This window comes from Pleuronectes platessa, chromosome 18 (genome assembly GCF_947347685.1).
Source record: "Pleuronectes platessa chromosome 18, fPlePla1.1, whole genome shotgun sequence".
Taxonomy (NCBI): Eukaryota; Metazoa; Chordata; class Actinopteri; order Pleuronectiformes; family Pleuronectidae; genus Pleuronectes; species Pleuronectes platessa.
The window spans coordinates 7,753,863-7,779,876 of NC_070643.1; the positions used below are offsets into that span (position 1 = coordinate 7,753,863).

The following is a 26,014-nucleotide window of genomic DNA, read 5'->3' on the forward strand; positions in this document are numbered from 1 at the left end:
CTCTGGATAGATCAATGTTCTAACCAACAGAACACAAAGGTAAACAAATGTGTCAGTTTCTCAACAGGAATTTATTTTCTTTATCTGTTGGAATCAGGCTGCAAAACTCTCTGACTTCATCTTGTTTTAATATCCCTTCAGTGTGAAGTTATCTGTGTCTATACCTTTCTAACCTTTGTTGTTTCTGACAGATAGCAATTACGTCAGACCCTAAGGCAGAGAAGGTGTGGTCATACAAGTCACATTTTCTCCCACTTCATCCTCCATGCCCTAATTGTTTTTTTTTAATCCATTTTGTAAATCACTTTTTGAAGTTGCGAAGACCTTATTTCATTACAAGATCTAGGATTTTAAAATCAGGTTTCTAAATTAATTTAGTGGATAATGCGCTATTGACATTTGTATATATTAATGCATACAGTATAGTAATGATTAATTATGTAATTACAATACAGATTTTTGTCGTTACTGTTTCATTGTAGAAGCTTTAAAGCATTTGCGTCAGCCCATATTATAATTAAAGCAAAATTCATTGGAAGATGTTCTGCGGCTGTTGACTATAAAGATAAACACAGTTTTTATCTGCTGTAAGCATGTCAGCAGTGTAATTTAATTTAATCAGGAGCTTGTTCCCAGACAAATGCCTGATCGAAGTAGGTATAAAGTGCTTGAGATAAAGAGCAGGACGTTTAATGTCAATTTGATAAAGGTTGTACAACATAAACATTGTAAAATGGCCTTTTCATGTCAATTGAAAAATACATGAAAAGGCAGTGTTGGTATTAGGTTTTTATCTAAAACTACTTTCACTTCCTACAAAAAAATTCCATTCATTTTTAGTCGGATCAAGTTTCACCACATGTTTTTTCAAAATGCACTATTGTATTTGCCTAGAACAGTGTCACAGACAAGAGAATAGTGCATATACTCTACTATTCTAAACTATAGAGTCCACTGGAGACTGCTGAGAAATTGCATTTGACCATTACCACTGCAGATGTCCGAGCATCTCACTGTCAGGTGAAAGAGGTTTTGTTCTTTCGAAGAACGGGATTACTCAATTCCCAGAGCAGCCCTGGTTTTTCTGGCACCACAATGTGACATTACATGGCTCTTGTCCCTTCCCCCGCTCTACTGTGCATGCAGGCAGCGAATGCTGCGCAGAGTGATTTTACTGGCTAGTTGAGCTCGTGCCCTCTCCCCCAGTTCCCCAGTATCTAAGAGGGGAGGGTGGGACTAACTGCAGTGTGCTGCTCTGTGAGCACAAAGCCATTATGCATTCACTTCAGCATTATTTCCTACAGGATTTCAGTATTTTGCTCAAGTTTAAGTTTGTCAAGTTGAATTAAATTAAAGTGGGAATGTGTATAAACATGTAACTATTTGAAATCACTGCATTGGTTGTGTAGTGTTCCTGACCTTTTTGCTACTTGTTTGTCTCTATTAGATGAAATTCTGTTTAATTACTTGCATTGCTCCACATAAAAATCATGACTAGTACTTTTCCATTCTTGGCTGTCTCGTGCATTGGTATTGTTACACTATATTTAAATGAAGGGCTGCATCTAACCATTACTTAAACATATAACCAATATAGCCAAGCAATAATATAATACATTTTTTTAAGACAATACAATGTCACAAATTGTGAAAATGCTAATGTTTTCCAAGTACCTCAAGTTTAGACTCTTATCTTAATTTTACTTTGGACAAGCTCTACAAAGCTCTAAAAAATAATTGAAAGAGATCTGAAACAAATCCTCCAATGGCTCATTAGAATAGTTGCTGATTTCTCTCATTTCCATTCTAATTGATTAAACAACTAATTGATTATCAGCTCTATTTGAAGGTTTTTCAAATCAAGTAGGAGCAAAAACAATAACAAACATAGTCATTATGTTAAATGAAGATATCCATTTGATTTAAAGTTTTTCAAGCAGCCAACATAGGGGTTGAGTCTGTGTGAATGGATAATGAAGTAGCGTAATGGGCAGAGAAGGAGAATGAGAAACATCCGGTGCACTAATGAAATACAATAACTTGCCTCCCCCTCGCAGCTGAGCCCTGCTGCCCAGAGCTTTATAGTTGCTGGTTGGATATTGGTCCCAGCTAAAACTCACTGCTCAAACCGACCTATTATACTTTGTGTCTGTGTTTTGATGTTATTTTTTTGGACAGTACGTCATATGCCCTGGTTGTATATTTTTCCAGCGTGCGACATGTTGACATGAAATAAATCAATTCTGTAGGCAAGTAGACTCTGCCTGAAAGCCTCCCTCCCGGGTGTTCCCTGTGGAATTTACAACTTTCTTAGCGTGACACCACGCCTATTTCACATCTTTTAAAGTTGTTTTTCACATTGCTGCATCACGTGCTCTCTGGAAGTGTTGGGTGTGTATACTCTTGCATGTGTGAGGGTGTCCAGCGTATCCGTTGCATGGCATGGCTGTGAAATGCCTGGTCTCTTCTAGTAGCACATGTGTGACATAGCTACTTTACTCCTGGCTTTTTTAAGAATTTGGTTCATGCGTGATGCGTTCTTTTGCCTTTCTCTGGCCTCAGACTTAAAAGTTCTGATACAAGACTTGCTTTTTAATAACTGGTTTGGAGGAGGGAAACGGATAAATACAGAGGGAACAGGATCCTTCCATGAAGACAGCAGATGCTGTTGTTACAGATCATGCATCTGAATCCAGGACGCTGACAATGTATCTGAAATCTCCCACTTGGTGTGTGTCAGTGTTAATTTTGGCAGCTATTTTTGATTTAGTCTTAGTCTTAGTCTTTTGACGAAAATGCATATTAGTTTTAGTCACCTTTTAGTCATTTTAATCCTTCTTAGTTTTAGTCTAGTTTTAGTCGACGAAAACAAATTCCATTTTAGTCTAGTTTTAGTCGACGAAAACTAATTCCATTTTAGTCTAGTTTTAGTCACATTTAATAGCCACATTAAACTCCTTTTCTATAAAAACATATAGCTGCAGCCTAATAGCTTAAAAATATATATTTAATTTTAAATGTGAAAACAAAAAGGGAGAGCAGGTCAGACTGGAGCCGGACACAGAAACTGAACATCGGTACAAACCAACTGCAGCTTCTGCTCTGATGAAGAAGATGCGGCGCTGATCTCTGACCAGCTGAGACCAGAGAAACTCTGTGTTTTCACTGTTTCCATAGTTAAGAAGCAGTCGGTCACTGAGAGGCTGCTCCACGAGAACGCGCTCTGCTTTCACTGTGTCTCTCTGAGCGAGTGCGCGAGGCGGGGGGCGGAGCTACGGACCGGAGCGCTATCTGGGAGCGCACAGGCACACACACACACACACACACACACACACACACACACAGATTCACTCGCCCGCTACTGATACTTCATGACGGCCTGATACGATGATGTTTTAAAAATTATTGTGACTTAGTCAACCACCAACATTTTCGTCTCGTCTCGTCTCGTCAACGAAAATTAAAATAGATTTCGTCATAGTTTTTATTTTCAAAGATTCGTTTTCGTTACGTCTTCGTCTCGTCTTCGTCATGGAAAAAAGGTCGTTAACGAATATATTTCGTCATCGTCTTCGTCAACGAAATTAACACTGGTGTGTGTATGTATGTGTGGTATTGTTGAGTTGTTGCACAGAGTCATGCAGCTATTTGTCATAGGATCTAGTTCCATGAAACATGACTCCAGTGTTTTCAGTAGCAGGCTTCTGATCATCCTGTTGTTTTTCCTTTAATCTTGTTTCCACTTGTGAATGGAAAAATGAAATCACACAATCATGTTATATTATTGATTTCGGAGTAGCATATAAAATCTTGTCGATATTATGGGTGTATAAATGAATTGCGATTAATTTGTTCATTAATCGTAATAGAATCAACTTACCTGAGGCTCTTGAACTAGTTCCCCTCAAGGATCATTCTGTATGATATCCCGTGAACCAGCCCACATTTCCACCAGTTTTGATTGGAACATTGTAATAAAGGGTTGTCTTTAATTGTTGCACAATAAAAAGTAAGAACAGTAGCGAGATGGTGGATCACACACTATTATAAGAGATGCTGTATTTCTTAACAGACCAGAGGCTCTTTTCGCAACAAATCCTACAAATTCTCATGTGCATTCTCTATTGTTGCCTTCCTCATTGTTTTTTTCCAACAGGTAAAATATGCACTTTAAAACCTGATCCACTTTGGTCCCTGCTGGGAGCCAATTTCTCAGGTTCAGAAAATCCGTTGTCGATAGAAATGTTGCAAACAGTTAAAAATTGTGTTTTGAGGATCAGAATGGTACCAGTTCCATCAGTGGTTGTGAACGATATATATGCTTTGCATTGGTGGAAGATCCTTTATTAGAGGGAAAGGGATTTATTTAACTGTTCATAAATACTAGCTGTCAATAGGGGCAATTAAACTGCATTGAATGGCTGACTTTGTCTGAGTTGGTCCGTAAGGGCCACTGTTACAAGCTCTGAGTAAATTAGCACATTTTATTAGAGCTCACTAGCCACACTATTCATTGTGGCAGTTTGTGTGTAATAAACCAAATTTGCATTTTCCATTAGCTCTAGCTGAGGCTCGTCGCCTCTTAGCTAAGCAAAGCTCAGGAGCAAGCAAGTCAGCTTTTTTCTGTCCAGAGCCCTTTTTCCCCCTGTCGTTGCTTTATATAATTAACAGTATAGCAAACCACCTGCCATATAATCGTCAATATTAGAGCAGCGTCATTTGATCTAAACACTGCTAATCTTAGTCCATCCTACCCTCGCACCATTAACCGCCTGTTCCTCATCCCTGTCTGCTTCAGCCCCGTGTCCATCTCAGGCAATCTGCACTAGTGATGCACCATTTTATTTTGTCCTGATACTTATCTTCGGCTTCGGATCCTCTCCTTACTTTGTAGATCAAAATGTAACAAATAACCTTTACAAATTGTTCTTTATTGGTAAAACAATACATTTGTAATGATTAACACTCAAATGTTAACCACAACAAATTGATCCAATATTTAAATTCCAGTGAAAGCAATGCAACTGCATCAACTAAAACTAAATGTAAATAAAAACCTAATTAAGTCAGAAAATAATGAAAACAACCTTATGAAGCACAGTTAAGTAGTACTTTTTAAGAAAATCACTGTTTGGTGCATGGTTCATGCTATATTATTCCTTAATGGGTCCCCTGGCACACAGCTGATGCATGACGTAGTATGTATGTGGAAACACAATAACATAGAATTTAGTCAGATTGATTGGCGCTATTGTAACCAATACCTGATCCATCTACTGGAGTCGGTGTTGGACCGATAACCTCCACACTAAGCCAGCTGCATTCCTCACTTTTGTGCGTCCCGTCCCCTTGGAATTCAGGGGATGTCGACGGGGGTGGGATAGGACAGGAGGGGAGAAAAGAGGAGCTGGGTATGGAGTGACAGAGCTGTTCAGAGACTGCAGCGGGCGACAGGGCTCAGCAGAAGGAGAGAGGGCCAGAAATGGGCAAGAAGAAAAGCATCGAAGAGGAGCTTAAGGAGAGGGTAGAAAGGAGGAAATCAGATAAAGGGGGAGGTGTGTGTGTATGTGTGTGTCCGTCATTAGATTATGCAGCTCCCCAGGGGAACAGCCCTTATTGATGGATTGATTGCAGGCACCTCCCCATCCACTCAGGTCTCCTGTGATTGGAGGAAATTGATCTGGTGTCTCTTTGGGATATGATGGCCAGTGCATATTTAATTAGCCTTCCATTACAACCAATCAGCATTCATACAGGGGCTTGAAAGCGAAGCTCTTTTTTTTTTTCAACAGAGGCTAAATTACTTTTACACTTCTTCTCCCAAGGGATGGGGGCACTTTTGTCAACCAGTGTTGCTTTGTACTTCATCATCTGTCACACACACCTTCTAACCCTGCGCTTTAATCCCAGAAAAGAAGCACATTTTAAGTTAAGTAAAGGTAAGATATTAAGTAGAAATCACAACAGATATGAAACTAATGCAGACATTGGGAGCAATAGTTAACATTTTTTAACATTTTATAAAATCCCTTTACAGCCCTTATTCTCAGAGTCTAGTGATGGTCCAGAATGGGTATTGATCTAGTCCCTCCTTGTGTCTTCTGGTCCTGTGGTTTGGAAGAGAGGAGCTCTCTGGGGTGTTGATGCCTTTTATGATCCTCCCTGGCAACGCATGCATATGGATGACCTGTGTACCATTCATTGTCTTTTCTCATGAATTAGCTGTGTGTGTGTTTGCATGCGTGCGAGAGTGCGAGAGAGAGAGGGACATGTAACTTTGTGATTAATGTATTTACCATGCCAGATTTATTTATCAACCTCCTTTGATTCGCAGCAGTAAAACATGAGCTATATAAAATACATGTTATCATGTATTCATCTCATAAAATGTAACATGTTAAGCTGCAAAACGCAAAAAAACAATTTCCCGAAGGGGCTGCATGTGAGAATACAAACGTCCGAGTGAGCCCACGTGAGAACAAAGCAGGATGTCATCTGGAGGATTCACTGCGCGTTGATGATGTATAACAGGGGATGAACGCAGAAAGAACAAATGAAAATAATGCAAATTTCTCCAAATACAAAAGAGAAGCCATAAATGAAGAACCTTAATCAATATGTCAACTTAGAAATATTCGGTAGCTTTTGGTGATAAGGGCCGACCAAAGTGTCAATTTTCCACAAACAAGTACATGTAATCTCTGCAGCTAAACTTATGCTTTACGTCCGTCCTCCTGCATGCTGCGCCACCCCTCGCCCGACCACTCAGGATATTTTTGTGGTTGTGAATGTGCCCATCGGCGAATCTCCTGCTGCATTCTTCCTATTCACAATGGTTGTTCATATGTCTAAAAAACCTATGAGCAGTGAGTCGTATATGCACCACACATCTCAATTGATTAAGTTTGTTAATTTCTAGAGCATATGAAGTCCAATGGGCTTTGTGTTCTGCACCCTTTTTCCTTTTTGGTCACAACAGCAAGAGCAGCTTCATCTTGTACAGTGTGAAAACAAAATTTAATTGCTATCTCCATCTCTCTGTTTTCTCCAGGTGTTCCTGTTCTTCTGCGAAACCTGCTCGGTGCCTATCTGCAGGGAGTGCAGTGTGGGCCGTCACATGGGCCACACCTTTGTTTACCTGCAAGACGCCGTGCAGGACTGCAGAGCCATCACCATCCAGCTGCTGGCAGATGCAGAACAAGGACGACAGGCTGTGCAGGTGAGGCAGGAACGCAGATACACAGAGATTCATTCACAGTGGAAACATTGGGGAAATTATCATTTATTCATTTAGATTTTAGTTTTTTCTAAACTTAAAGTCTGGGCCCGAGAACATAAGATACATCAGGATGTAGGTTTATTAGTATTGGTAGCAAATCTACCAATGAAAAAAAACATGGAAACTAGACCAAATGTTCTTAATCATTGCCTTGAGTCAAATAGGTCTAACTGATTTAAGTTGTAGCTCAACATAGCCAAGTTCTCTCCTGCACAATTCTCTGAGGTCTAATATAAAGACCATACAACACAGATCCCCACTCATCTGTCTCCTGCAAACGGTCACAAGATGCTGGAGAGAGCAGCTGTGTCTCTCCATCCTCCCTCGATCTGCTATTAGAGATGATCAGCTTTACTATGTTTGAGAGTGACCAGTCCTGGGCTGCTGGGAAGCCTGGGGTTAGAGGTGTCCAGCTGGCCCTTAAAGGGGGTGGGTCACATGGGGTGAGGTCTGGCGGGGGTAGGGCTAAAGGTCAAAGGGGAGGAGGAGGACTGTAGTGGAGGATGGGGGAGGTTAGATGAGGCATTTAAAGGTTTTTAGAGAATGGAAAATTCCCCTCCTCTTTTTTAAGATGAGGAACACTTTGTCCTCCCCTTATTCACTCCCTCACCAATTCACTCACTCCCTCACTCCCTCACAACACCCCTCCGCCTCTTACTCTCACCCCCCACACCCACACACACCCACACCCTCTCTTCATTTACGTAATTATAGATGGGATGGTAGCAGCTTCCTTCGCCCCTCCCCTAAGATCCAGGCTCATATAGTGACAAATGTAGGAGTGAAGAGCAGATGAGGTTTCACAAACACTTTAATCACAGGCTTGTTGTGCCTGTAAGCTCATTAAGCAGCAAGTGAGATGCATTTTACCGGCACTGATATTTTGGAAACAATTGACAATAAGAATTTGTCATTAGACTGTAAAGTTAATTGCATTCATTTTGTGATGATCATTACAGTGGCTTTATGAATGTCATGAGTTTCAGATTTTCTCTGCCTTGTCACTGTCTTTTTAACATTTAAAAAATTGAACTAGAGTAAAAACAGAATAAGTTAATAATGAGGTGTTGATGTTTGGAATCATAGGGGAAACTAGCTGTGACTTGTACTAGATTGAGGGGTGTTGTCCTATCAATCAAAGTGATAGCTTTTATTAAAGCAGAATTGTACTGCAATTTGCTGACTTTGTAAGAAGCAACAACTCCTACAACTGTTAGCCTGTTACTCCGGTGAGGTAAAGGACAAATAACACAGTGGGAATCCTACACTATAGTAAGGCCTGAAACTAATTTGATCAAATTATGTGTTGGTTCTGTGATGACAAGTTCACTTTAAGAACCAAACAATAAAAACATTTAAATACTCTTTGGCTGTAGCCTTATGTTTGAAACATGGTGTTAAAAAGAGATGCATGTGCTGAGGGACAGGGGTAGATCACTCACACCAGGGTTGCCTCCTTTGCCTGGAAGGTTATGCAGTGTCATGACCTTGGTAAAGACTTGACTGAAACATGAAACACTAGTTATTGTCATGTGACATGATGAAATGTACTATCTCCTCAGCAGATGTCCAGCCTCACCCTTCCCTGGCTTCTCAATGAGTGACCCACACTTTGTTCCATAATGGGTGGATAATTATGTCATGGCCCCGAATTCAAAAATACATCAGACATCAGGAACTAGAGCCCGACCAATATGATATATTGTCACTTTTAAATTTTTTAGGGTTGGAGGATATTAATATCTAAACACAAGTTTTCTTCTGGCTCTAGCTCAAATGCCAGACGTCAACATATTTGAATGTATGAAAAGCACTAGGATACATGCAGCAGGGTCAAAGGAAACACTGCCTACCATCTGGCAAGACCTTGTGGTGTTAGGTGAATGTTTGTCCATTTTTGTCCCAGGTCACCACCGTAGTTAAGTGCTGACGCCAGATAATATGTAAACACACACACCCACACCCACACACACACACACAAACACACAAACACACAACCCTGTCCCCTGAGGTTGGAATATTTGCCCACTCCACACCCATTATCTTTCCTGACCTCTGACCCTGGACTGACCTGCTGGTTGGCTGGAGCTCTTTTTCTCTGCATCCCGATTGGTCAGTTTGACCCTCTTTGTGTTCCAAGCTGTACTTTCCTGGAAATGCTGGGGGAAAGCCAGAAGCAGAGAAGATGCCAACAATAGGGGGGAGAGGGAGATCACAGGCCCAACAAGCAGACAGAAGAGGACAGGAAACAAGTGTGAAAATCAACGTCTGAGCTGGAGCAAGTGATAGGAAGTTAAAAGATAATTTAAGACAAAGATACAGGGAGGAAGAAAAACCTATAATAAATACATTTTGAAACAAGAGGTTTTTTTTTATAAAAATAAACAAAAACAACTTGAGAAAGGTGGTGGCCTTTACATTTCACACAATATACTTCCTCATCCAATTTTGAAACATTTCCCCCCGCTTCCTCAAGGATTCCCTCCCTGCTATTCCCTCTCTGGGGGCTTGATTTAGTTGACCCTTTAGCTGCCAGCCTGAAAGGGCCCGGTGTAAGAAAAAAGAACCCTGCTGCCAGGCTTTGTTCTTGCCAGGTTGCAGTGGGGGTGGGCAGTATGTGTCTTAAGACATCAGTTGCAGATCATGACCTGTGGAGGTTTAGCCGACCTTTGATCCCTGCGGCCGATATCACAAAGGAAGCCTTATCCTACCTCCCCTACGTCCCTGTGAGGTCCAGTTCACCCTGTGACCTCCCAGAAAACGCCAGAGGAAAAGCCAGATAAAACACTGGGGGAGGAGGGAAGGGCAGACAAAGAGAAAAATGTGCATTTAGCTTAAATTGTTGGTTGTGAAAAACTAAAGCTTTCTAAAGTATAATGTTTAGGTTCAAATCATACTGTGGCTTTTCAGTTCCTATAATTACAAAGTCTCCTCTTTTCATTGTAAACCAAGTTTAATTATCCAATACCATCCTGTCATTGAATACAAAAAGAGACCCCTGTTCAGCACATAGTCTCAACTTTAAGTACAAGACCAAAGATAACTGGATATGGTTGATAATACGTCGCCTTATTGAAAGTTTAAATTGATTGATTTAAGTAGTAAATATCTAGTTATAATAAAGACTAGGAATCTATGCCATGATATTCAAATTTGCAACTCTTGACATTTTTCAATCCATAATTCTAGTGACGTTTGAAATTTGAAACTAAAATGATAGTAGAATAGCACTTGCATACCTCTGCCACGGCCCAATGGTCCCGTAATGAAACCACATTTATATTCACTAGATCCAGATTTTATTTGCTCAATATTGTTAATGGTAATTCAAATTAATTAACATTTCAAAAACACCCTTATTCCCAATGTTAAAGAAAGTGGGGGGAAAAAACCTGGATCCACCCCCTGATCCAGATCCGAACCAAACTTTAGTGGGTTCAACTCATTCCACATCCCTCCATCAAATTTCATGGTAATCAATCCAGGAGTTTTGCAGTGTAATCCTGCTAATGACAGACAAATAAACGCAGATAAAAACTTGACCTTCTTAGTGGAGGTTACTAAGGTTTATAACATTTCAATTTTAAATACGAGAGTGATGACTCAATTCAGTAGGAAGCCGTACCATTTTGTGCACTTTGAATTGACTTCCTATTCCTGGCCCACATTTCCTTTTCCCTTGTCTGAGGAGCTGCCAAATGTGAGAATTGAATAGATGACAAAACCCAAGCAAATGTTGTTGCATTCACTTGCCAGGAAGATGACAAATATAGTGTTGTTTCTTTGAATGTTTCCTGATGGTCTGGATCCTGTTTCTGGAGGTCAACTGTTATCCCACCTGAGCCATAACACAGACCAGGCAGTTTCTTGTTTGAGCATTTAGATATTCCTAGGTGGCCCTCTGTCCCACTGCAGAGTGAGAGTCCATCATGTGTCTTGGTTCATCACCACATGTTACTGTTTCTTTTATTACCTTTTCGCTGTCTTGCCTCAACTGATTTTGTACCTCATCATTGAGCTATAAGCCTTGTGTTTTTTGTTTTTCCAGCTGAGCATGGAGAAGGTCCAGGCCATGGCAGAGCAAGTGGAGATAAAGGCAAAGGTTGTTCAGACTGAGGTGAAGGCACTCGTCCTGAGACACAAGAAAGCGCTGGAGGAGAGGGAGTGTGAACTACTGTGGAAGGTGAGATTTACAGTTTCTGTCTTGTTCTGGTCTGGTCCCTGTGGCCCAATTGGCCATAATGAACAGTTAGTGTTTTTTTTCTACTCGTCACTCAGTTTTTCATGAACCATCCTGTGAAAAGAGTACTGTTGTTGTAGCACTCTCATTCGTTGAAAGTCTTACTGCCCGCGAAAGACACATTAATGGAGTAAATTTATATTTTCTGAATAAGAAAAACTCTACTTTTTTTATTTTGTATTTATATTTTTGTGATACTAAAATTTGTATTCCTAGTTATCCACACATAGCTATTTGCATCGATACCTTCACATTCAAGCAACCTATACCAGAAACTTTACCTCTGTAATGTGAATTTACTGTAGACATGTGGTATGGTAAGCTTATATTACTTTTACACCAAATTTTAGCAGGTCTACGCATGTTTTGTAATACTAGATCTATGAACATCATAGTGACAGGAAGATAAAGTGCATCTTCAGTGTCTAGACTGCCAAAATAAAGATGTAGTAATTGGTGTGCTCACCTGGGTGTGATGTTACCATGCTGGAGCCGATAAAATCCTGTGTTATTGGCAGAGAGCGACCCGAAAGGGAATGTTGATTGTATCTATTCCCATTTCCCGACAAAGGCCAGGGGGCTTTAGTGGTGTTCTTTACCAATGGAAAAGGGCCTTTAAAGTGTACTTGTTCAGATTGGTTAATTGTACTTAGTTAAACAAAACCCTGGATCTAGCTCATAAACTTAGTTTATTCTGCAGCTTGCACTTCAGAAACCCTCTGCAAGGGCCTCTCAGGTTTAAAGTTACCCTGAGAGGGAGAGGGGTTCCCGTGTGAAAGAAAGAGCCTTCATCCCTGAGGCCCTTCTAGTGCCTCCAAATCCCTCACCCTCAGGTAATAAATGTATGACATAAAATGTCATAAAAAGGACACCATACTACATGAATACCATTGTACCAGTCAGATCTGTAACAGAAAGACAGGCATATGAGTACAAAATCTCCCTCTTATGATAAGTAGCTGAAACCAGATATTAAGGCCCAATCCCATTTCACCCATTCTCCCTTAGCCCTACCTCTCCGTTTTGCGCATTCCAGTGTGTAGGGGTAGGGTGTCCCGATACTTGCTGTGATGGCGCGGCAAGTGTTCGGGCTATACAGCACTCGAAACTGATATATTTCAGACCCACACTTCAAACCGAGGGCTATGGAAATTTCCCAGAATGCCTAGAGAATTACAGAAAGATGGGAGAGAGACCCACACATTTATCTCCATCAATAAGCATTTAAAAATTAATATAATAATTGTAGTATTTTAGTTTAATATCGTATAGCAGTGAGGTGACTGAACTTAACTGCTCCTCTCATAACATTGCATCCTGGCAGGGTTGCACTCAGTCCACTGCTAGCAGCCTGAAGCTGTGTGCTTTTGATGTGTACGTGAAACGATGCCGAGCATCCACGCTTTTAAATTTCCAAGGGATGAAGGCAAGTCATTGTGCTGTATGGTTTTTGTCATAGTACGGAGGGAAAGCAGTAAAACCATGATTTGAGCATTTACCTGGTAATTTGGTTCACGTGCATTAGCATAGATGTTATCTGGATATTACAGGTTGGTCACCTTAGTACCTGCAAGAAAGAGCATTGTTTTATTTAAGATCTCAACAATGTTATTACAATGACTTCCCTGGCAAAACATTTTGTCGTCTCTGATAACATCGACGATTACTGATGACATGTTGGGTTGCTGTGACGACTACTGATGATGTAAAGGCTTCTTGAAGTGCTGATCCAAGACTGATTTCAACCACTACACTTCTGACTCAAAGGGGCAAGATAACCCTCGAAAACCAGGGGTAGGGTGAAGGGGTGAAAAGGGATTGGGCTTATATCGTCCATTTGCACGTTTATGTACATGTGCAAATTTGTTGCTGGGGTTCGGGTGGATCATAAACATACATTTAAACGAACACCCACCAGCCCACCATGCTCTTATTTCCCCGCTTCCCCTCAGAGCAGGTTTGGTAACGTTGTAAAAGGTGACCTGCGTCTCAGATCTTAGCACTGCTCGGTGTGTGTGCACATGTGCAGGTCAAAGTGTCACATAGAAGGTTTTCACTTACCCATGTTCCCTCTTTAATCCTTTTTACACCACTACAGGACTCTTTATCCCTGATATATAAACTCACACTCAGACTCACACTCTCCCTGTCTTTTTCTTTTTTCTTTCCTGCAACATGACCCACTGACTCAAAGAACCATTTTACACGTTTAATGAATTAAGATGCTTTGCTCTGGTATGTAAGATGCAAGTCAATTGAGGTGTAGGAAGTGAGTTTGTGAGTCTGTTTTTTTTTCTGATTACAGTCTAAGGGTATTCGTACGACACTTGATTAACGATTTTTAGTGTCAGAAACACCAGTTGTTGCTGATGAAAGCTGCATGTGAAATGGAGATGTGCTTTTCTATGGTGTGTGATTATCATGCAGTATTTATAGAGCTGTTGCAAGTCTGTCTAGCTGTTGTTCAAAGTCAGAGACCATTGGCTATCGCCTGATGATATTTTAACTTGAGTGCAATGGCCAATATTCTGGGGCTTCTGGTGTAGACAGCGACTCTGAACACTCTTCTGTTCGATGTACACATTTTACAGACTCAATTTTCTTTTATCACACAGGTCGAGCTATATTTTTATATATATATATATATATATATATATATATATATATATATATATATATATATATATATATATATATATATATATATATATGTTTTGAGTTTTGCCTAATCTTAACAGCTATCTGATTGCAGATAGAATAAAAAGCAGATGTATTTCAGCCAATGCCTCCACATGGACTGTTTACCTGTGAACCGTAAAAGAAACCCGAAGGCTCCAAAATTGTATCCCTCAGCCACAGATTCTGTATATTCACATGCAGAATATGTTTATAGGTTATTTTTGAAGTATTTATCAAAGAGTTAGACTATAAAAGAGTTGGACTCAAAATGGGGATCTGCATTCAGCACTGTTTTAGGGGATAAATAAGCTTAATGGTGAGTGAAAATAATTTGTTAAACCCCATAACCTCAATTTAATAATAAAAATTGACAATATGTTGAAAGTTAACTGTGAGGTAATTTTTCCAGTATAAAGGAGTTTGGTTGTTTTGGCATTGTGGTACACTTTATCAATGCACTTTTCATCACTTTGCTTACTCACTACCTCCTGTGAGCTGCTTTGCTCCCCTGTTTACCTTGCCTCAAATTCATATTAAGCCACTAGTGTTTCCTCTGCGTTGGTCACCTGCACTGACGGGAAGACAGAAACAGAATCCAGGAAGGTTCCCCGCAGTGACTCAGCGCTGAGTCAACCAGCTAGAGAGAGAGTCATGACTCTGAGACGATGGTAAAGGCACCAAATATGACTCACTGGTAAAACATGAGACAAAAAAACAGTGAGTGGGAGTCTAGGTGTGCCTTGCGTATGTTATTGTGTGAATGAGTAGGACAGGAGTTGTGCTTGCATGAATTATTGTTACCTGCAAGTAGGGCTGCTTTCAGGAACACACAGAACTCTGTATAAACTGTGGAAATCTTGCGGAAGGGAGGTGTATGTTTACAAAACCTGGGGGCTCCACAGCGGAATTTATACGGCATGTCTGCCTCCTGCATGCTCTACCCAGAGGCTAACCCTCACTCGAACCTCCAGAGGTGTCTGTGCTGGACACTGAAGAATCTCCTGCTGCATTCTCCATATGTGAAAGACAAACTCCCAAGAAAGTTCGGACCCCATTGTCCAGACATTTCCCCAGTTGTTCCTCCCTCTTTCTCTGTCTGGTTGCTGAGCTGAAATACACACCAACTCTACCAATGGGTGTTTCAATAGAGGAGCTAACACTAGTCGTGTCTATCAAAAGCCTAACTCGAGTCTTTGTCTTCACTGACTATAAAGTGTAACTCTAGTCTCACAGATGCAAATTGCACTTCCACTCATCCCAGGGATTAACAATAGACCCCTCTCTTTGAGGCTCTTTGTCTCTTTCAACGTTAGAAAATAAAGCCAGTCAGCCTATTGTGTCCAACTCTTTTGTTAGGTGACGCTAAGTAAGAGCACAATCTCTGCCCCTCAGGTTCTGCCACCCTCTTTAATGCTTTATTCTCACTGCCTCTACTGTAACTTTATCTGTCTTCTCACCATAACACAGACATGTCGTGGTTAAGTGACGCTTGGCCCTCTGTTATTTTATGATATTCAGGCGATGGGACATACTTGTAACATTTTATAACTCAATCTCTGGTTCTTTAGGCACTCATAGAAATAAATAACCCTAACCCTAAAGATTACATGTAATATGTGATGCAGAGTTGACAAAAGACCAACCCATAAATCTTGGCAAAAACTGACAGTTGCAATTAATTTAACTAAGAGATATATAAGATAGAATTTCCCATTTGTGCTTTGTGTCAGTTACCTATTCTTCTGTCCCAATTATCCTCAACAATATTTACCAGTTACTGGATTGGTTAAGTAAGTTACTTTGCATCAACTACATGCGTGTCAGGCACTTTTCTTTTTCATCCTCCTGAATATCCTGCAGACGTGGTATGGTCAGCACATTGCTGCCATCCTGTGGACAGACTTGCTGTGACTAATCTGCACTAGCAGGCTCCAGGAGACTTAATATCTGTGTAACTCCAAATTATATTTTAAGTAAATAAAATGAGTATAATCAATGCAGTGGTTTCAAATGAGGTCCGCCACACCCCAACAAAGTTTTTGACAGTATTAATCTGAACATTTTCCAATTTGAAGCTCTTCAAATGTGAATATTTCCCGTTTCTTTGGTTTTTGGACAAAACAAGACATTTTAGGAGGTCATCTTGGAGTTTGGTAAGCACAGATTTCACCATTTTGAACCAAACGACTAATCGATTAATCAAGAAAGTAAGTGATAGATTAATAGATGATTAAAATAATCAAAAATTGCAGCCTGAGAATAGATGGATCAAATCTAGTTGTGTCTCTGTTTTGGGTGAAAAACTTCATACTTAACAATCACAGATCAATAAAGCACCTTTGTTATGTGCTTTTTCCTGCTATTCGGTGAACTAAATCATCTTCGTGATGTGCCCTGTCTCTCTGCAGGTAGAGAAGATCCGTCAGGTGAAGGCCAAGTCTCTGTACCTGCAAGTGGAGAAGCTGCACCAGAGTCTGACCAAGTTGGACAGCACCATCGCCGCCGTCAGCCAGGTGCTGGATGAGGGCCACCACCTGGACGTGCTGCTGGCTAGGGAGCGAATGCTCACCCAGATCCATGAGCTCAAGGCCCTCAGGGGCCTGCTTCAGCCGCAAGAAGACGACCGCTTCATGTTTACTCCTCCAGACCAGGTAAGCACTCAAGCTAAATCAGTGTGGCCTTAGATGGATTTCACTACATATTATATTTACTTTCCCGGTTTTAATACATTATTGACAAATGATAATTTAACACCCTGTCCATACTAATTGCAGATATTTTGTAAAACTTACTTTTCCTCTACATTTGAGCCTCATGTTTTTGTTCTGTGTATTCTTGTGTACTTGATGTCACATCTTACTTCATGCATGCTCATTGTTGTTTTGTGTCGAGCATGCACCAAAACAACACAAACAACAAATGACGACTATATAATGTAGCTTGTGTTCTTGTCGAGTTATTTTCTAAAACGAAAGTCATCTGGAGATTTTTTTTAAACCGCAGTAATGTAGACAAGGCATTCATCTGCTCTGAGTTTATCAGGATATTATTTAAGAAAAAGAAAACTGAACTTATTCCATCATGGTTCCCACAGGCTCTGCACATAGCCACCCAGTCCATGGGTCTGATCAGTAGTGGAGCCTTTGCCCCGGTCACCAAAGCCCAAGGGGAGGGTCTGAAGAGTGCGCTTCGTGGCAAGCCAGCCTCCTTTACTGTGATTGGATATGACCATGATGGCGAGCCACGTCTCTCTGGTGGTGACACGGTGTCTTCAATAGTCATGTCAGTTGGCGATGGTAACCTGTCTGCAGCAGAGGTAACAGACCACCAGAATGGCTCATACACCGTCGGCTACGTGCCCAAGTGTGAAGGGGAGCTCCTCGTTTCAGTGCTGGTGTGTAACCAGCACATCCAGGGCAGCCCCTTTAAGGTGATGGTGAAGTCGGGGCGCAGCTATGGGTCCCTTGGTTCACAAGTCGCAGCCTTCGGGTGTGAGGGGGAAGGAGACGGTCAGCTCTGTCGTCCCTGGGGCATCAGCGTGGACAAGGAGGGCTACGTGGTGGTGGCTGATCGCAGCAACAACCGAGTTCAGGTATGGCTTGATCAGTTGTCTTATTAATCAAATATGGAAATTAGGATAGTGGTTTCTCTTAAAGAAGTGTTTACGTTTCAGTGGTCAACGGTCACAGTGACCTTATATTAATCTGTAATGAAAAAGGTATGTAGAGACATATCTACACGGAAACTGCACTGGCTGGCGGACACATACAACCTCAGTACGCTAATTCTAGTTTCCCCAAAACACAAGTTAGGGCTGCAATGTAACATCCTGAGAAAATCTAAGTTTTTCTTCTTCCCTCTCCAGATATACAAGCCTTGTGGTGCCTTCCACCATAAGTTTGGCTCTCTGGGTTCTCGGCCTGGTCAGTTTGATCGTCCAGCTGGGGTTGCATGTGACAGTCAGAGACGAATCATTGTGGCTGATAAGGACAATCACCGTGTACAGGTATGAAAACCCCTAAAAAACATGCATCAACACAAATCATGTATGTGTCTTACGGTCAACAGGAAAGTTGCATAAAAAAAAAAAAGACTAGATTTGTGTTAGTTCAAGAAACATGTTGGCCTCTGAACATGTTTAAACCCATGTTCTATACATGTGTAAACACACAGCTCCTCCTGCTTATTCTCTCTCCACTCGACATATAAACATGTTGGACTCTAAGACATTTGCTTTGTCTGACAGGTGTTTACTTTTGAGGGCCAGTTCCTGCTCAAGTTTGGGGAAAAGGGTACCAAGAATGGGCAGTTCAATTATCCCTGGGATGTGGCTGTCAACACTGAGGGTAAGATCCTGGTCTCTGACACTAGGAACCACCGCGTGCAGCTCTTTGCCCCCGACGGGTCCTTCCTCAACAAGTATGGCTTTGAAGGGGCCCTGTGGAAACACTTTGACTCTCCCAGAGGAGTGGCCTTTAACCACGAAGACCACCTGGTGGTGACCGACTTCAACAACCACCGGCTCCTGGTCATCCGGCCTGACTGCCAGTCGGCTCGCTTTCTGGGCTCCGAGGGCACAGGGAACGGGCAGTTCCTGCGGCCCCAGGGTGTCGCCGTGGACCAGGAGAACCGCATCATCGTAGCCGACTCCCGCAACCACAGAGTCCAAGTGTTCGAGCCCAATGGAAACTTCTTATGCAAATTTGGCACCCAGGGGAGCGGCTTTGGACAGATGGATCGCCCCTCCGGTGTGGCTGTGACGCCTGACGGAGTCATTGTGGTTGTTGACTTTGGAAATAATCGCATTCTCAAATTCTAAAAAAATAGTTTATTTTTACATTCTCTCCCCCCGTTTGTCCTTGCAGCTTTTTCAATGAAGGAAATGGAGGCGAGGGAATGAATCAACTGTCAGAACAGGAGGAGAGCTTACAGAGGACTGAGAGCATGTTGAAATGAAGGGGAAATAAAACAATAGATTTTTTTTTTCGTTTTTTCGTTTGCATTGATATTTTCCAAATCAGATATCTGTGGTTTGTATGACAAAGGGGACCTCTACAAATTGATAATCAGTAGACAAAGAGCCATATTTCCCTTCGTCACTCTCAACTGCTCTGAGTTCTTTCTGTTAGCTCTCCTTACGAATCCATCTCAGGGAATTTCTCACTTTTCTTGAAATCTTACACCCTCTGCTCCACACCTACCTCATTTAGCTCTTTATGAATGTACTCATAGTCACTGAGCAGAGGTTTTAGTCCGTGAAGTTTTACAAAGAAGAAAAGTCTAACTCTATAGTTTGTTATTTAAGAGAGACAAAAAAAAGAATAGACTCTTCAGTTGATATTTGCACAGGATTAATGGAATTCTTGCTGTGCATTTTGAAATATGAGTTAAAGTGAACCTCCTGAATGTTGTTGCTGAGACAATACTCAGACCACTGTAGAGGCTGCATGATTTATTGTCATTAGACGGCTTCGCTTGGAGGGGAAACTTAGGGTACAGTAGTGTCCTTTTCATGTTTTAGGCTTGTTCATTTTTCGCTTATGCATCAATCCTTGTCTCTCTGTGGCTCTGAGTTTTTTTGTGTCATGATAGCCGAAGAGTGTGAGAAGCGATGCCAAACTTGATGGAATCAAAATTAGCTCAGGTCATTGTAGGACTGATTAGAATGATCAGTACTTTTCAGGCTCTCTCTCTAGCTTTACTTGCTACTTTATTGATTCACCAGAATATAGAGTTTAGGGAGCCATCTTCAAAATGATCCCCGAAATAAGCCCTGTAATAAAATTACCTAAAATAGCTTTAGCATCCATACACCGCCCCACCCCAACCGTGTCTTGTAAGACTGGATGAATTCTGGTTTTGATAAAGTAAGACAAACTGTGCTCTCCCGACAATTGCGTGAACAACGATGATGCAAAGACTCGAATGCAAGGAGAGCAGCGTCTCCTCTGAAAACGAGGACCCACCATAGGATTTTGGAGGAAAAACCTTCCAAGATCTGGATCTATTAGTGATCTTAACATAGAGATTTAATCATATTATTGAATGACACCTTTTCGATGAGGCATGCTGTGTAACAAAAGCCTCAGATGAAGACATCTAATTTGGCCGTCCAGAGGACATTAATGACATCAAATCACAGGGCTAACATTACTATCCTCTGGATTCCGATGAAAGCCACCTCCCGTCGGCTCCTGGGGCCTGTAGTCCAGTCCAATGAGGAGGGCACCATGTGAAGCCATGCTCTATTTATTGATTTTGGAGCTGTGAAGACATCTCCAGATTCAACGCTAGTTGACGGATTCCTCTAAAGATGAAGGTCTAAAGACCAAATATTATAGTCAACCAAAGTTAGAATTTCTGCACATTGGCCAGCTCTAGATTTAGCTATTTAATAAACGAATCCTCCCCTTTAAAAACATTTTCTTGAATAATCATTGTTGCTGGGAAGTCTAAAGTTCACAAAACTCAGTTGTGAGTTCATAGCACTGTCCATGTTAGGCTTAGATGGATAAAGTGTACTTGGGGCAAAGTATATTGTGCATGAGTACTTGCACATCCTGCAGAGACCAAGACCCTTGCTGTTAGAGGCATGGTTTGAGAAGAAGACCCTTGTCGTCTGTCTGCAGAGATGTACGAGTACAGGACAGAGGAAAACTGCACCAAAGAGGACCCCTTTCTTCCCTCTCGCATTTATCGCATCAGCCATCAAATGATGCCCCCGGTTTTATTAGTTTTAGACGGACTGTGGGCTCAAAGTAGAATATTTCATTAGCCTTTATATCCCTCTCTAATTTCCATAGAAACAAATAGATTATAAGTCTTTTTTGTGAAAGCATTGTGGGTTTTTGAATCCCCTTACCCTCTGTGTCTCGCTGGAAGCACTAAGACAATTAAGGTTCTGTCAGCCACTTCCTTAGCCTGGCACAGAATCCTGGGACCCATGAAAAGAGTCACTGACCGGCTCTCGCCTCTGAGGAGAGGGCTTGTGTGCACATGTTCAGGATTTACATCCTCATATCTCAGATATCCTTTTCCCTCAACACTCGTTGAACCTCCTCTTGTATACCTCAACTCCTGAATACCTCAAATGTGTCACTCATAGCTACTGTGCATTTAAACATTCAAATACCTCAACTTGTTACTCTCATTCTGAATACCTCATTGCTCTTTATTTAAGCATACCTCGTCAGATATTAATGCATTACGAATATACCTCATTCTTTGAATCTTCTTGTGTTACAGTGCAGTACATGTCTCATAGCTCTAGGACCAAAGATCTTGGTACTGTTCCGAGTCCAAATTAAAACTTGTGTTATGTTCATCACTCCACCTGGCAGCCCTTAACAGCTTTTGGTTTGTCGAATCTACTGTAAAATGCCTGGTAAAACTCTGCCTTTTTATCACCAAATATTTCAGATGGAAGCATTGTGCCAAAATGATCCGGGAGACTTCTGTGCCAAACAGAGCTGGCATTTGGACCACACTGTTTGGAGAACGAGAAATGTCACTGGACCATTATATCATAGAAACAGATGTAAAATCAGAGCACCCCAGGACCAATCCTCGCTCTCCTGACTGGATGCGCTTAACAGGGCTGGGCCCCATTTATCTTTAGCTCATCATCATCATCATGATGATGAAGAACATGCAGATTACATTTGTATTTTGTTACTGTGTACAAGGGGTGAGGGGAAGAGGAAATTGCCTCTTTTAAAGAGTTAAGAACTTAAAATGCACAACCACGACCTCTAATATCAGCACAATTAACCAATATTTCAGCTCGGACTGTAAAATGCTTGGTGATGCATGTTGAGGACTTGGAGACAAGTCTGAACTCAGCCTCTGACTGTTTTTAACAAACACGTCAGAGGATTAACACAGGCTGGATTGTTATTTAAGTCGAGCTATTAGCACATTGATGGGGATCCAGTTCCAGTCGAGAGACCCTGCTGCTTTGAACTCAACACCTAGTTTCACCAGTAAGATTAGTTTTTTTGCTTTTCAGTGTTATTCAGTGAAGTGTTCATTCATGTTGCATCAGTTTTTAATTAAGATTGCAGAATTCTATCTTTGAGATCTTTAGATCTTCACTCTTAAAGAGAAAAAAAATATGTATTTTAAACCTTTATTTTGTTTTTCATTTTGTTGCATGCTTTAAAAAGTCCTTGTATTATACTGACGTCTCTCAGATAGGTGTTTGAAAAACTCAGATGGGGTGGGAAGCTGACTATTGGGATGATTTTACCAAAATATATACCCAAAGATGTATATGTGTGTATTGCTTTGGATGGAATTAACCTTTGACCTTGGCGATTGTATTTCCTGTTCTCAAGGGGGTCTGCAGAGCACAACCTGTTCAGCTAGCCACGCCTCAATTCCTGAGCAGCAGCAGAGGCCGAGTTTTGAGATGAATGCAGAAGGCTGGTCGGCCCCTCAAACGCTAGTGCTTCATTTCCTTTAACTCCCTTCTAAATGCGGAAAATGGATAAATGAACATACAGTCCTTTCACACTCGAGCTCTGTATTGTACGGAGGCACTGAAAGCTTCCTGCCGAAGTGTAAAGTACTGAGTGCAGCCATTTTGTGCGTGGATGTAGTTTTGGGAACTCTCGCTGTCATGTGAGAAGCAACTAGGACTCTCCAGTACAAACTATCAGCTCCCCTCCTCATCTTTATAAAAGTCCAGGATGTGTGGCGATGGCTGCTGAGCATGTGATTGGTTGACTGCAATCCACTCGTGCTTTTTTGGATCGGGCCCCTGTGGTTTATGTCCACCATTTTATATTATGCCTCTCACGGTTTAGAGAGCGAGGGAAAAAAAAGCAAAGGTGCACCAGGTGACGTGTTCAAGGTCGTAGCCCTCCTTTTAATGAGTGTATTGGAAAAGAGAGAGAGAGAGAGAGAAAGAAAGAAAGAAAGAAAGAAAGAAAGAAAGAAAAAAAAAAAAAAAGTTTGAAATTTTAGAAAGGAAAAAATTAAACTCAGGTAGTTCTCAGCAGCCCTGCTCTGCAGGTGTCTCATTGAAACATGTCCCGTAGTGATGAAGTAGTGACTTCTCCCCCCCCCCCCCCCCCCTTATAATGAACTCTCAGTACTAGTCTGATTCCTTTGTGTCCAGTTACCTATTATGAAAACAAATTACTTGTCAATCTGAGAAAAAAAAAATTTCAATTAGTTTCCCCTGATTAATCTTTTTGTTTTTGTTGCCAATTTTTCTTTTTCCTTTAACCAGAAAGTACAAATACTTCACACCACTTGATGCTCATTGGCCCTTTTAGAATGTATTTTGTGAAGAAAAGGGTCAAATGGGATCTTGTTGATGCTCACTCCCTACAACCAGCTGCTGGAAGCCTTATAAGACTGAACAGAGACCACATTCAGAAAATAAATACTCCGCTCTAAGATCTGTTGCAAATTTTACGCACCAGCAATACTATTATGAATAGATGTTGGAATCATGTTATTATAGAGGAACATGCCGCATCGTGTTCATTAATAAAAACCAGCCTGTCTGGGGGGACGTTTGGCTCGAGGGGATGACAGCAGCCTGTCCAGGCTCTCGTTGTTCCCACTATGTCCTGTTCTCCCAGCAGCCGGGTGTGTGCGGAGTGGTCGCTGTGTTTGTGCGCTGCATTTGTGTTGTCTGAGCAGAGATCCACTGAATGTATTCTCCTCACAGTCCAAGAGGCATGGCGGGCCAGTGTGGCCAGCTGAGTTTAGAAGGGTGCTGCTGGTGCTTCCTCTTCCATGCCGCCGTGTGTGTGTATGTGTGTGACTTTCCATATGTCTACCAGTCAAAACCATGTGTGTGTATTTTCCAGTCCACCTCCCCTCCCCACACACACACGCACACGCACACACACACACACGTTGTGCTGAGCGGAAGTGCACATGTCAGGTCTTCAGTCTAAATAAGGCAAAGGAGACAATAATATATTGGCCACCTGCTGCTCTCTCTGTACTCAATGGACTTTAAACATTTCCTATGCAGTTTTTTTTGTTTACACTTAAATAAAGTTGTATTTCTTTGACTTCAAATTGAGTGTTTCTTTCTTGACCCTGAAACTTCACGAATATGAAATAAAATGGATTTATTTGTGTTTCTTGCTGCCCTGACTTGTGGAATGTTTAGTAATACTGTGTGTGCACTCTTGTGTATGTTCCCCCTCAGTTACTTCTGGGAGAAGGAAGTGAGAAGTCATTGTGATTCAGGAAACAGCCATGTGGCTTAGGTAAATGGAAGAATACAGAGAAAGCTCCACTCAATGGGTTAAACGCCCAGATGTTAGGGGTGTATGTGTGATTGTGTAAAATCACTTGTCAGTGTAGGGTAATCCAGAGATGCTAGATGTATATGTTCTTAAACGTTATTAACTGCTCTTGGCGTACATCCGCCTATACTACTTAACCCTTTATTTGGGAAACATGTATTTTTTTTATTTTCTTGAATTTCATAAAAAATAATCTTGAGATGGTGATCTCCTGTTCAAGGACAGGGCTTTAACATAAGTTAGATGGTCGGCAGATAAAAATTACAAGGTAATTCAAATCCCATGGCTCTACTGCGCCCTCACGTGGTCAGGAACTGCTACAACACGTTTATTGATGGACCCTGATGGATGTCCCCCACATCCTGCTTAAGTTTATTCATTCATGAATTATCTATGCTTCAAAGAGCCTAACGCAAGCAACACAATATCAAAAGTGGATGCTGGCACAGTGATTCTCTCATGTATTCATGAAGGACTCACTTTGCTGCTTTTCCCACTTGGTAATCAAGCCTGACAGGCACGAGAAAACTGTACGTTGATGTGAATTCATAGATTTACCCTACAAGCTTGAAACAAACGCATTGTGGCCCCACTGTATCTTTCTAGTATCACCTAGAGTGATGTTTGAATTGGTCCAAACCAGCAGCTTCCACATAAAGCACACATCCTTTATATATGATCATTAAAACAAAACCTCTAACTCCCGAGAAAAGTTTCTTTCTCAAGTTTCTGTCAACGATTTCTTCAAAACTAAAGCATCGGCTGAGAATTCCTTTCATCACGATAAGGACTAAGGACTAAGGACACAAACTGACCCATGCAACAGTTTTGTCATGAACATATCAAGGGTCACGAGATGCAAGAAATAGGTTCAAGTAGAAATAAGAGAACAGAACATATTTTACATATATATGAAAAAATAATATATCACAAATGTAATATATTATTACCTCTGTCCCCAGCATAGTGTGTGAGGGACAGAGGTTAATAGGGGCCCAGCAGGTCATCTTTGCCTGGGGCCCGCTATAATGTCTGGACTAAAAACAAGAGAAGCAATCTCTTCCCATCATCGCCGAGTGATGGGACAAGTCTGGAGTCTACAGACAGTGTCTGTGCTGCAGAGACGAGCAGGTTAAACATTTTCTTCACATTTTTGGATGAACCCTTTATCCAGAGAATCAGTGCATTAGAAAGTGTTTTACAAAATGTCAGAAGGTCGCGGGTCAGTGTGTGCAGGTCGACTGATTCACAGCTTCACTTTCAATTTATAGTTCACCCATATTATCCCTTGAAATCTAACTTCTTGTTGCATCCAGGTGTAACCAATTACAGGTAGCTCTTAAATCTGGTTGGACAAAGGCAGGGTGTCTGATGTGGATATTTCTCATGTAAGATTATAGAAGTAAGAAGTTGCAGGCTGACCCTCAAGCTTTCACCCCCCACCGCACCACTGAAACATGATGGCCATCGGACAATTCACAACCAATCACTCAGTACGTATAACGGTTAGATTGAATAGATGGCCTCCTGACCACAGTCATG

The 26,014-nt window shown here is 41.4% G+C and overlaps 1 protein-coding gene across 1 annotated transcript in view; it reads left to right on the top strand.

Annotated features, from left to right (window-relative positions):
- trim71 (tripartite motif containing 71, E3 ubiquitin protein ligase) overlaps nucleotides 1–24,239 on the top strand; it is a 35,458-nt gene extending 11,219 nt beyond the window's left edge. The window contains exons 2-7 of the mRNA XM_053447200.1: nucleotides 7,052–7,219; nucleotides 11,328–11,462; nucleotides 16,607–16,849; nucleotides 17,293–17,790; nucleotides 18,064–18,204; nucleotides 18,445–24,239. Coding sequence (XP_053303175.1) covers nucleotides 7,052–7,219; nucleotides 11,328–11,462; nucleotides 16,607–16,849; nucleotides 17,293–17,790; nucleotides 18,064–18,204; nucleotides 18,445–19,017 — 1,758 coding nt within the window. The 3' untranslated portion in view covers nucleotides 19,018–24,239. The remainder of the gene's footprint in view (nucleotides 1–7,051; nucleotides 7,220–11,327; nucleotides 11,463–16,606; nucleotides 16,850–17,292; nucleotides 17,791–18,063; nucleotides 18,205–18,444) is intronic.
- Nucleotides 24,240–26,014: the final 1,775 nt, after the last annotated feature.